Source organism: Labrus mixtus, chromosome 8 (genome assembly GCF_963584025.1).
Source record: "Labrus mixtus chromosome 8, fLabMix1.1, whole genome shotgun sequence".
Taxonomy (NCBI): Eukaryota; Metazoa; Chordata; class Actinopteri; order Labriformes; family Labridae; genus Labrus; species Labrus mixtus.
The window spans coordinates 30,619,756-30,633,013 of record NC_083619.1 but is presented as its reverse complement, the minus strand read 5'-3'; the positions used below and the strand labels follow the sequence as shown (position 1 = coordinate 30,633,013).

At 46.8% G+C, this 13,258-nt stretch overlaps 1 protein-coding gene across 2 annotated transcripts in view; it reads right to left on the bottom strand.

The window, feature by feature from the left end:
* The window catches only part of LOC132979636 (dynein axonemal heavy chain 17-like), a 70,350-nt gene extending 60,715 nt beyond the window's left edge, over positions 1-9,635 (bottom strand). For both annotated transcript variants that reach the window (XM_061045520.1, XM_061045521.1), the window contains exons 1-3: positions 9,022-9,635; positions 1,947-2,140; positions 1,561-1,747 (exon numbers count right to left, since the gene is read on the bottom strand). In XM_061045520.1, the coding sequence (XP_060901503.1) occupies positions 1,561-1,747; positions 1,947-2,140; positions 9,022-9,366 (726 nt within the window). In that variant the 5' untranslated portion in view covers positions 9,367-9,635. The remainder of the gene's footprint in view (positions 1-1,560; positions 1,748-1,946; positions 2,141-9,021) is intronic.
* Positions 9,636-13,258: the final 3,623 nt, after the last annotated feature.

Sequence of the window (13,258 nt, the reverse complement as noted above, 5' to 3'; positions counted from 1 at the left end):
GCTTGAGTGACCTACGCTTTAGTGAACTACGTTGAGTGACCTACACTGTAGTGACCTACGCTTTAGTGAACTACACTGAGTGACCTACACTGTAGTTACCTGCGCTGTAGTGATCTGCGCTGTAGTGACCTACACTGAGTAACCTACGCTGAGTGACCTACGCTGTAGTGATCTACGCTGAGTCACCTGCGCTTGAGTGACCTGCGCTGTAGTGATTTGCGCTGTAGTGACCTACACTGAGTGACCTACGCTGACTGACCTACGCTGTAGTGATCTACGCTGAGTGACCTGTGCTTGAGTGACCTACACTTTAGTGAACTACGCTGAGTGACCTACACTGTAGTGACCTATGCTGAGTGACCTGCGCTTGAGTGACCTACACTTTAGTGAACTACGCTGAGTGACCTACACTGTAGTGACATACACTGTAGTGACCTACACTGTAGTTACCTGCGCTGTAGTGACCTGCGCTGTAGTGACCTACGCTGAGTGACCTGCGCTTGAGTGACCTACGCTTTAGTGAACTACGCTGAGTGACCTACACTGTAGTGACCTACACTGTAGTTACCTACGCTGAGTGACCTACACTGTAGTGACCTGCGCTGTAGTGACCTACGCTGAGTGACCTACACTGTAGTGATCCAGACTGTAGTGACCTAAGCTGTAGTGACCTACACTGTAGCGAACTACACTGAGTGCCCTACACCGTAGTTACCTACGCTGACTGACCTGCGCTGTAGTGACCTACGCTGAGTGATCTACACTGTAGTGATCCAGACTGTAGTGACCTAAGCTGTAGTGACCTACACTGTAGTGACCTACGCTGAGTGATCTACACTGTAGTGATCCAGACTGTAGTTACCTACGCTGTAGTGACCTACAATGTAGTGATCTACACTGTAGTGACCTACACTGAGTGCCCTACTACACCGTAGTTACCTACGCTGACTGACCTGTGCTGTAGTGACCTACGCTGAGTGATCTACACTGTAGTGATCCAGACTGTAGTTACCTAAGCTGTAGTGACCTACACTGTAGTGATCTACACTGTAGTGATCCAGACTGTAGTGACCTACGCTGATCTACACTGTAGTGATCCAGACTGTAGTTACCTATGCTGTAGTGACCTACACTGTAGTGATCTACACTGTAGTGATCCAGACTGTAGTGACCTACACTGTAGCGACCTACACTGAGTGCCCTACTACACCGTAGTTACCTACGCTGACTGACCTGTGCTGTAGTGACCTACGCTGAGTGATCTACACTGTAGTGATCCAGACTGTAGTTACCTAAGCTGTAGTGACCTACACTGTAGTGATCTACACTGTAGTGATCCAGACTGTAGTGACCTACGCTGATCTACACTGTAGTGATCCAGACTGTAGTTACCTATGCTGTAGTGACCTACACTGTAGTGATCTACACTGTAGTGATCCAGACTGTAGTGACCTACACTGTAGCGACCTACACTGAGTGCCCTACACCGTAGTTACCTACGCTGACTGACCTGCGCTGTAGTGACCTACACTGAGTGCCCTATGCCTTAGTGACCATCACCTGCTGCTGGAGGGACTGCAGATTCTTCACTCTGCTCCTCCAAAAGTTAAACTCCTCTGAGGGGAGAGGCTTCACTCCGTCCAAAACAGTCTCAGACGAGTCCTGCAGCAGGAACTCTGACACCAGATTCAGCCACTCTGTTATCGTCCAATCACAGGCCTGGGAGAGCTTCAGGTCTGATGACTTCCTGTGAGAGTGGAGAAGAAGAACAAACTTCATTTCAAATATGAACAAAAAGAAGAGACGTCCCTTTAAGAGAAGAAGAAGAAGAGACATCCCTTTAAGAGAAGAAGAAGAGACGTCCCTTTAAGAGAAGAAGAAGAGACGTCCCTTTAAGAGAAGAAGAAGAAGAGACGTCCCTGTCTATAAACATTTGTTTGTCTTACCATCCTTTAGAGTTGTCATGGAGATTATGGTCATGGACTGTGTTGCCATGTTGATGAGGCAGAAAGGTCCATCCCTCTATCTGAGCCTTCATCACCAGCGTCTCGTTCTTCTTTCTCTCCATGATCCTCTGAGGTTCCTCCACCTCACCTGCTGCCCCGCTGCTCTCTTGGTTGCTAAGTAACGGACAGCTCACCTGAGGGTACATAGCATTAGCTCTTTGTTGCATCCAAAATTATTTTTCACTTATCTAAGGATGGAACTAGATATACCTGAGCTGAACTAGATATACCTGAGCAGAACTAAATATACCTGAGCTGAACTAGATATACCTGAGCAGAACTAAATATACCTGAGCTGAACTAGATATACCTGAGCTGAACTAGATATACCTGAGCAGAACTAAATATACCTGAGCTGAACTAGATATACCTGAGCAGAACTACCTGAGCAGAACTAGATATACCTGAGCAGAACTAGATATACCTGAGCAGAACGAAATATACCTGAGCTGAACTAGATATACCTGAGCAGAACTAAATATACCTGAGCTGAACTAGATATACCTGAGAAGAACTAAATATACCTGAGCTGAACTAGATATACCTGAGAAGAACTAGATATACCTGAGCAGAACTAAATATACCTGAGCAGAACTAGATATACCTGAGCAGAACTAAATATACCTGAGCTGAACTAGATATACCTGAGCAGAACTAGATATACCTGAGCAGAACTAAATATACCTGAGCAGAACTAGATATACCTGAGCAGAACTAAATATACCTGAGCTGAACTAGATATACCTGAGCTGAACTAGATATACCTGAGCAGAACTAGATATACCTGAGCTGAACTAGATATACCTGAGAAGAACTAGATATACCTGAGCTGAACTAGATATACCTGAGAAGAACTAAATATACCTGAGCAGAACTAGATATACCTGAGCAGAACTAGATATACCCGAGAAGAACTAAATATACCTGAGCTGAACTAGATATACCTGAGCAGAACTAAATATACCTGAGCAGAACTAGATATACCTGAGCTGAACTAGATATACCTGAGCTGAACTAGATATACCTGAGCAGAACTAAATATACCTGAGCAGAACTAGATATACCTGAGAAGAACTAAATATACCTGAGCTGAACTAGATATACCTGAGAAGAACTAAATATACCTGAGCAGAACTAAATATACCTGAGCAGAACTAAATATACCTGAGCAGAACTAGATATACCTGAGCTGAACTAGATATACCTGAGCTGAACTAGATATACCTGAGCTGAACTAGATATACCTGAGAAGAACTAAATATACCTGAGCAGAACTAAATATACCTGAGCAGAACTAGATATACCTGAGCAGAACTAAATATACCTGAGCTGAACAAGATATACCTGAGAAGAACTCCTCACACACTCTCTCACCTCCTCACACTCTCACCTCCTCACACTCCCTCACCTCCTCACTCTCTCACCTCCTCACACTCTCTCACCTCCTCACTCTCTCACCTCCTCACACACTCTCACCTCCTCACACACTCTCACCTCCTCTCACACACTCTCTCACCTCCTCACACACTCTCACCTCCTCACACTCTCTCACCTCCTCACACTCTCTCACCTCCTCACACACTCTCTCACCTCCTCTCACCTCCTCACACACTCTCACCTCCTCACACACTCTCACCTCCTCACACACTATCTCACCTCCTCACACTCTCTCACCTCCTCACACACTCTCTCACCTCCTCACCTCCTCACACACTCTCTCACCTCCTCTCACACTCTCTCACCTCCTCACACACACACTCACCTCCTCACACACTCTCTCACCTCCTCACACTCTCTCACCTCCTCACACACTCTCACCTCCTCTCACACACTCGCTCACCTCCTCACACACTCTCACCTCCTCACACTCTCTCACCTCCTCACACACTCTCTCACCTCCTCTCACACTCTCACCTCCTCACACACTCTCTCACCTCCTCTCACACTCTCACCTCACACACTCTCTCACCTCCTCTCACACTCTCTCACCTCCTCACACACTCTCTCACCTCCTCACACTCTCTCACCTCCTCTCACACTCTCTCACCTCCTCACACTCTCTCACCTCCTCACATACTTTCTCACCTCCTCACTCTCTCACCTCCTCACACACTCTCTCACCTCCTCACACACTCTCTCACCTCCTCTCACACTCTCACCTCCTCAAACACTCTCTCACCTCCTCTCACACTCTCACCTCCTCACACTCTCTCACCTCCTCACACTCTCTCACCTCGTCACACACTCTCTCACCTCCTCACACACTCTCTCACCTCCTCTCACCTCCTCACACTCTCTCACCTCCTCACACTCTCACACACTCGCTCACCTCCTCACACACTCTCTCACCTCCTCACACTCTCTCACCTCCTCACACACTCTCTCACCTCCTCTCACACTCTCACCTCCTCACACACTCTCTCACCTCCTCTCACACTCTCTCACCTCCTCTCACACACTCTCTCACCTCCTCACACAGTCTCTCACCTCCTCACACTCTCTCACCTCCTCTCACACTCTCTCACCTCCTCACTCTCTCACCTCCTCACACACTCACCTCCTCTCACACACTCTCTCACCTCCTCACACATTCTCTCACCTCCTCTCACACTCTCTCACCTCCTCACACACTCTCACCTCCTCACACTCTCTCACCTCCTCACACACTCTCTCACCTCCTCACACACTCTCTCACCTCCTCTCACCTCCTCACACACTCTCACCTCCTCACACACTCTCACCTCCTCACACACTCTCTCACCTCCTCACACACTCTCTCACCTCCTCACACACTCTCTCACCTCCTCTCACCTCCTCACACTCTCTCACCTCCTCACACTCTCACACACTCGCTCACCTCCTCACACACTCTCTCACCTCCTCACACTCTCTCACCTCCTCACACACTCTCTCACCTCCTCTCACACTCTCACCTCCTCACACACTCTCTCACCTCCTCTCACACTCTCTCACCTCCTCTCACACACTCTCTCACCTCCTCACACACTCTCTCACCTCCTCACACTCTCTCACCTCCTCTCACACTCTCTCACCTCCTCACACTCTCTCACCTCCTCTCACACACTCGCTCACCTCCTCACACACTCTCTCACCTCCTCACACTCTCTCACCTCCTCACACACTCTCTCACCTCCTCACACTCTCTCACCTCCTCACACTCTCTCACCTCCTCACACACTCTCACCTCCTCTCACACACTCTCTCACCTCCTCTCACACTCTCTCACCTCCTCACACTCTCTCACCTCCTCACACATTCTCTCACCTCCTCTCACACTCTCTCACCTCCTCACACACTCTCACCTCCTCACACTCTCTCACCTCCTCACACACTCTCTCACCTCCTCACACACTCTCTCACCTCCTCTCACCTCCTCACACACTCTCACCTCCTCACACACTCTCACCTCCTCACACACTATCTCACCTCCTCACACTCTCTCACCTCCTCACACACTCTCTCACCTCCTCACACACTCTCTCACCTCCTCTCACACTCTCTCACCTCCTCACACACACACTCACCTCCTCACACACTCTCTCACCTCCTCACACTCTCTCACCTCCTCACACACTCTCACCTCCTCTCACACACTCGCTCACCTCCTCACACACTCTCTCACCTCCTCACACTCTCTCACCTCCTCACACACTCTCTCACCTCCTCACACTCTCTCACCTCCTCACACACTCTCTCACCTCCTCACACTCTCTCACCTCCTCTCACACTCTCACCTCCTCAAACACTCTCTCACCTCCTCACACTCTCTCACCTCCTCACACTCTCTCACCTCCTCACACACTCTCTCACCTCCTCACACACTCTCTCACCTCCTCTCACCTCCTCACACTCTCTCACCTCCTCACACTCTCACACACTCGCTCACCTCCTCACACACTCTCTCACCTCCTCACACTCTCTCACCTCCTCACACACTCTCTCACCTCCTCTCACACTCTCACCTCCTCACACACTCTCTCACCTCCTCTCACACTCTCTCACCTCCTCTCACACACTCTCTCACCTCCTCACACACTCTCTCACCTCCTCACACTCTCTCACCTCCTCTCACACTCTCTCACCTCCTCACACTCTCTCACCTCCTCACACACTCTCTCACCTCCTCTCACACTCTCACCTCCTCACACTCTCTCACCTCCTCACACACTCTCTCACCTCCTCTCACCTCCTCACACTCTCTCTCCTCCTCACACTCTCTCACACTCTCACCTCCTCACACTCTCTCACCTCCTCACACTCTCTCACCTCCTCACACTCTCTCACCTCCTCTCACACTCTCACCTCCTCACACTCTCTCACCCTCTCACACACTCTCTCACCTCCTCACACTCTCTCACCTCCTCACACTCTCTCACCTCCTCACACACTCTCTCACCTCCTCACACTCTCTCACCTCCTCACACTCTCTCACCTCCTCACACACTCTCTCACCTCCTCACACACTCTCTCACCTCCTCTCACACTCTCACCTCCTCACACTCTCTCACCTCACACACTCTCTCACCTCCTCTCACCTCCTCACACTCTCTCTCCTCCTCACACTCTCTCACACTCTCACCTCCTCACACTCTCTCACCTCCTCACACTCTCTCACCTCCTCACACTCTCTCACCTCCTCTCACACTCTCACCTCCTCACACTCTCTCACCTCCTCACACTCTCTCACCTCCTCTCACACACTCTCTCACCTCCTCACACTCTCTCACCTCCTCACACTCTCTCACCTCCTCACACTCTCACCTCCTCACACACTCTCTCACCTCCTCACACTCTCTCACCTCCTCACACACTCTCTCACCTCCTCTCACCTCCTCACACTCTCTCACCTCCTCACACTCTCTCACACTCTCTCACACTCTCTCACCTCCTCACACACTCTCTCACCTCCTCACACTCTCTCACCTCCTCACACACTCTCTCACCTCCTCACACTCTCACCTCCTCACACACTCTCTCACCTCCTCACATTCTCTCACCTCCTCACACACTCTCTCACCTCCTCACACTCTCTCACCTCCTCACACACTCTCTCACCTCCTCACACACTCTCTCACCTCCTCACACTCTCTCACCTCCTCACACACTCTCTCACCTCCTCTCACACTCTCACCTCCTCACACACTCTCTCACCTCCTCTCACACTCTCTCACCTCCTCTCACACACTCTCTCACCTCCTCTCACACTCTCTCACCTCCTCTCACACTCTCTCACCTCCTCACACTCTCTCACCTCCTCACACACTCTCTCACCTCCTCACACACTCTCTCACCTCCTCTCACACTCTCACCTCCTCACACTCTCTCACCTCCTCACACACTCTCTCACCTCCTCTCACCTCCTCACACTCTCTCTCCTCCTCACACTCTCTCACACTCTCACCTCCTCACACTCTCTCACCTCCTCACACTCTCTCACCTCCTCACACTCTCTCACCTCCTCTCACACTCTCACCTCCTCACACTCTCTCACCTCCTCACACTCTCTCACCTCCTCTCACACACTCTCTCACCTCCTCACACTCTCTCACCTCCTCACACTCTCTCACACTCTCTCACCTCCTCACACTCTCTCACCTCCTCACACACTCTCTCACCTCCTCACACTCTCTCACCTCCTCACACTCTCTCACACTCTCTCACCTCCTCACACACTCTCTCACCTCCTCACACTCTCTCACCTCCTCACACACTCTCTTACCTCCTCACACTCTCACCTCCTCACACACTCTCTCACCTCCTCACACTCTCTCACCTCCTCACACACTCTCTCACCTCCTCACACTCTCTCACCTCCTCACACACTCTCTCACCTCCTCACACACTCTCTCACCTCCTCTCACACTCTCACCTCCTCACACACACACACACACACACACACTCTCTCTCACCTCCTCACACACACACACTCTCACCTCCTCACACACTCTCTCACCTCCTCACTCTCTCACCTCCTCTCACACTCTCTCACCTCCTCTCACTCTCTCACCTCCTCTCACACTCTCACCTCCTCACACTCTCTCACACTCGCTCACCTCCTCACACACTCTCTCACCTCCTCACACTCTCTCACCTCCTCACACACTCTCTCACCTCCTCACACACTCTCTCACCTCCTCTCACACTCTCTCACCTCCTCACACACACACACACACACACACACACACACACACTCTCTCACCTTCTCACACACACACACACACACACACACACACACACACACACACACTCTCTCTCACCTCCTCACTCTCACCTCCTCACACTCTCTCACCTCCTCACACTCTCTCACCTCCTCTCACACTCTCTCACCTCCTCTCACCTCCTCACACTCTCTCACCTCCTCTCACACTCTCTCACCTCCTCACACACTCTCTCACCTCCTCTCACTCTCTCACCTCCTCACACACTCTCTCACCTCCTCACACTCTCTCACCTCCTCTCACTCTCTCACCTCCTCACACACTCTCTCACACTCTCTCACCTCCTCTCACACTCTCTCACCTCCTCACACACTCTCTCACCTCCTCTCACACTCTCTCACCTCCTCACACTCTCTCACCTCCTCTCACACTCTCTCACCTCCTCACACACTCTCTCACCTCCTCTCACTCTCTCACCTCCTCACACACTCTCACCTCCTCTCACTCTCTCACCTCCTCTCACTCTCTCACCTCCTCACACACTCTCTCACCTCTCACACTCTCTCACCTCCTCTCACACTCTCTCACCTCCTCACACACTCTCTCACCTCCTCTCACACTCTCTCACCTCCTCACACACACACACACACACACACACACACACACTCTCACCTCCTCACACACACACACACACACACACACACACACACACACACACACACACACACACACACACTCTCTCTCTCTCTCTCTCTCTCTCTCTCACCTCCTCACTCTCTCACCTCCTCACACTCTCTCTCTCACACACACACACACACACACACACACACACTCACCTCCTCACACACTGAGACCAGTGACGTCATGGCGCTGTCTCCCTGCACTTCTTGAATCATGAACCTCTCTCGGACACTTCCGGTGCTGAAAGCTTCCCGGGATGTTTTGGAGACACAGATGACTTTAGTTTGGACATTTTTAGGAAAGTGGAGGCTGACGGAGAGTCCAGACTCTGAGTCCCGGTAGATGAACAGGTTACTGAAGTCCTGAGAGCTGAAGAAACCTTTAAAGATAACCCTGTTCTCCTCCTCCGATACCAACTCCCGCCAACTGTCCGGGTCCAACCTGAAACTGTTCACCGTGAAACTCCGGATAACATCCAACCGGTCGTCGTTACCGTCCATCGTGTAATGTCACGACGTTTCCTGTCCGTGTATATGCTTTAATTTAGATCCAGATAACCGTTTTAATCTGCTTTAATTTAGATCCAGATAACCGTTTTAATCTGCTTTAATTTAGATCCAGATAACCGTTTTAATCTGCTTTAATTTAGATCCAGATAACCGTTTTAATCTGCTTTAATTTAGATCCAGATAACCGTTTTAATCTCCGCGTTAGCAAAGAGGAAAATCCCGTTCTAACTGTATTTTTTAAATGATAACGGTCATGCTGCCTTCAAGTCTTTCCTGCGCATGTCGTAAAAAAGACTACTCAGTACAAAATCCAACACAATCGATTTTTAGATCTGATTAAAATAATATTTAAAGCACTTTAAGACTTGATTACTTTCCCTCATACTTTGGGATTTGGTTTTTGGTAATTGTACGTCCTTTTGGGGGATATGTGTGCAACGTTTAAAGCTTTAAAGGGTAAAAATCCTCAAGAAATACGGTAATTAGTCCATATGAAAAGTACAGACGGTTTCATTTATTTAACAGAAACCTGAAAATCCTAACGAATTTGCAGACCCTGAATGCAGCAAAACAGGCAGTTCAAAATATATAAAGAATGAAATGAATAAACAGAAACTTTTTTATTTGCTGCTGCCTCAAATGTTACTTTACCTAAAAAATCCATATATTTGTATTCTATTTTTGCAGTATTACAACATCTGGTTGAATAGCTAATAAAAAAGTTTGACTGTCCTGATTAAAAGAGAAAAAATGAAGTGTGGAGAAGCAGTGTTAAACTGAAAGTCTGAGGCACTCTGATAACATATAAAAATCCTTTATTTGTCAGGGATTGTCCACGTGTGTCGACTCTACTGAGTCTTCATCAGGACATAATTAATAAAGACGAGACAGGTACTTAAATAGGGCGTCGGAACTGGAGGTGGAAAACACAGTTCAAGAAGCAGTAAGGCCTAACAAGACAAGACAAGACACACACACTTCAGATGGGCATTAGTCTGGAAAGGAAGTCACAGACATTAATATAGATAAACAGAAGGTATATATATGACCTTAGCAAAACCAGTTAGAGAAAAGGAGAGAACTTTAAACCTCTCAAGTGTGCTCTTTAAAACAGCAATATAACAGCTACTGCATTTGGGGGGCGGGCTTCCCTCTGCTGGGTCTGGTGGCCCCTCCCTCTCATGTGTGCTCTCTGAACAGGCCGGGTCCTGCAAGCGACTTCCTACCCTTCCTGAGGGTCTGGGGGCTGCTGCTGCAGGACCCGGCCAAAGAAAAGAAAAGAAAAATAATAGCTTTGCCTCTCCCTTCATCCTCCCCTCCAATCAAATAACGCTCAAACCAAACCCAAAACCCAAAACCCCGGCTGCAGTCAACTTCCGCTACAACATAATCATTACACAAACTCTCACCTCTCACACCACAACATTGTTTAACATATTCAACACATACACACTGCTCAACTCTTCAACTCTCTTCCACCTCTCAAGTCCCCCTTACTAAGCACCTTATCTCTTTCTCTCTATCGCTTCTTTCACTTTTTGTATCCTTTATGTATTTCATATAGTTTTGTAGTTTTTCTGTTCGTAGTATGATGTGTGTCTATTGATGTCTTATTTTGATGTCTTTATTTGTTTTATTTATTTTATTTTAATTTCTACTGTATTTTGGAGTCGTTGTCCTGACCTTGTCTGTTTGTTTTTTTGTGCCTCATTTGTATATCAATCAATCAATCAATCAATTTTTATTTGTATAGCATCAACTCATAACAAGTGTTATCTCGAGACACTTTACAAGAAGCAGGTAAAATACCTTACTCATTGTCTGTTAACATTACAAAAGAGCAGGTAAAAAGACCTTACTCATTGTTATGTTACAAAAGAGCAGGTAAAAGACCTTACTCATTGTTATGTTACATAAAGCAGGTAAAAGACCTTACTCATTGTTATGTTACATAAAGCAGGTAAAAGACCTTACTCATTGTTATGTTACAAAAAGCAGGTAAAAGACCTTACTCATTGTTATGTTACAAAAAGCAGGTAAAAGACCTTACTCATTGTTATGTTACAAAAAGCAGGTAAAAGACCTTACTCATTGTTATGTTACAAAAAGCAGGTAAAAGACCTTACTCATTGTTATGTTACATAAAGCAGGTAAAAGACCTTACTCATTGTTATGTTACATAAAGCAGGTAAAAGACCTTACTCATTGTTATGTTACAAAAAGCAGGTAAAAGACCTTACTCATTGTTATGTTACATAAAGCAGGTAAAAGACCTTACTCATTGTTATGTTACATAAAGCAGGTAAAAGACCTTACTCATTGTTATGTTACAAAAGAGCAGGTAAAAGACCTTACTCATTGTTATGTTACATAAAGCAGGTAAAAGACCTTACTCATTGTTATGATACATAAAGCAGGTAAAAGACCTTACTCATTGTTATGTTACGTAAAGCAGGTGAAAGACCTTACTCATTGTTATGTTACATAAAGCAGGTAAAAGACCTTACTCATTGTTATGTTACATAAAGCAGGTAAAAGACCTTACTCATTGTTATGTTACATAAAGCAGGTAAAAGACCTTACTCATTGTTATGTTACATAAAGCAGGTAAAAGACCTTACTCATTGTTATGTTACATAAAGCAGGTAAAAGTTCTGGCAGGCCGTCAACCAACGTATATAACGTATAACGTATATCACCAGTTTGTCACTTTATTGCACCTAATAAAAAACAACAAAAAAACCCAACATATAACTCATATGAAGGATTTTAAATCAAGACATGTGACCTGTTTACAGCTTTTAAAAAAAAAGTCTTTCATTTTTTGTTCTCTTAGTACTTTATTAGAACCCAAACAACACGCGTTGAGACAAACAAATCAAAGTCACCATAATCATAGATTTCTTTACACAAAGTGCTGAGAACAAAATATCTTGAATAAAGACGACAAGTTTAAACTCTATTTGAGCCCAAAAACAAAGTTTGATTGAAGGTCCAAATCAACGACACAGAGGGATTAAATGTGAATGAAAACAGAGTGAAGAGTTGTGCTCTTCGTCTTCTTCCTCCTCTCACTTTAACTCTGAGACTTGACTTTCATCTCGAGGTTGAAGTCGTACGAGAACAAAACACAAAGAAAAGTTTTGAACATTTCAGACTGAAGACAAAAACAAGAGATTCAAACATTTCACACAATAACACTCTCAGCTCACTCTGACGTTTGTTAGTGTCCTTATTCTGAAACGTACAAAGTGTCTTTATCACAAGTCAACCCATCAACACCATGACCTTTCTTCTTTGGATTGGTCCGTGTTGGTTTGAAATCCCTCTTCTCCTGACGTCAGACTGGATCTCTCTCAGTTCCAAACAGACTGAAGACTTTTGGGTTCTTTGACTTCATGACCTGTGATTTTTAAAAACTCTGAAATATGAAATCAAACATGAACACACTCCATGCTTCCTCTCTTTCATTAAAAACTCCTCTGGAGTGTTTTCATCACATCTCTTCTGTCACCCTGTAAAACATCAACATATTTCTCCCTCCCCCTCTTTGATCTGATTGGAGAGAAATATGCAACACACACTGCAAGCACACACACTAGTTTACATGTTCAGGTGAACAAAGGTCATCATGAGCAGAGATAGCCTCCACGGATAAACAGACACAGGAAGGAGCACCACCTTGAAAACAACTCAAAACACCACCACAGATATTCAGATGTCAAAGCCCCGCCCCTAATGTTTGATTGACAGGTGATCTGTGTGCAGTGAGGGACAACGATGAGCTCTCAGCTACAAACATGAAGACTAACTAAGTTTAAGAGTTTAAACAGAGACTTGAAGCCTCTGTCCCTGAAATGACTTCTGTCTATTTCACTTTACA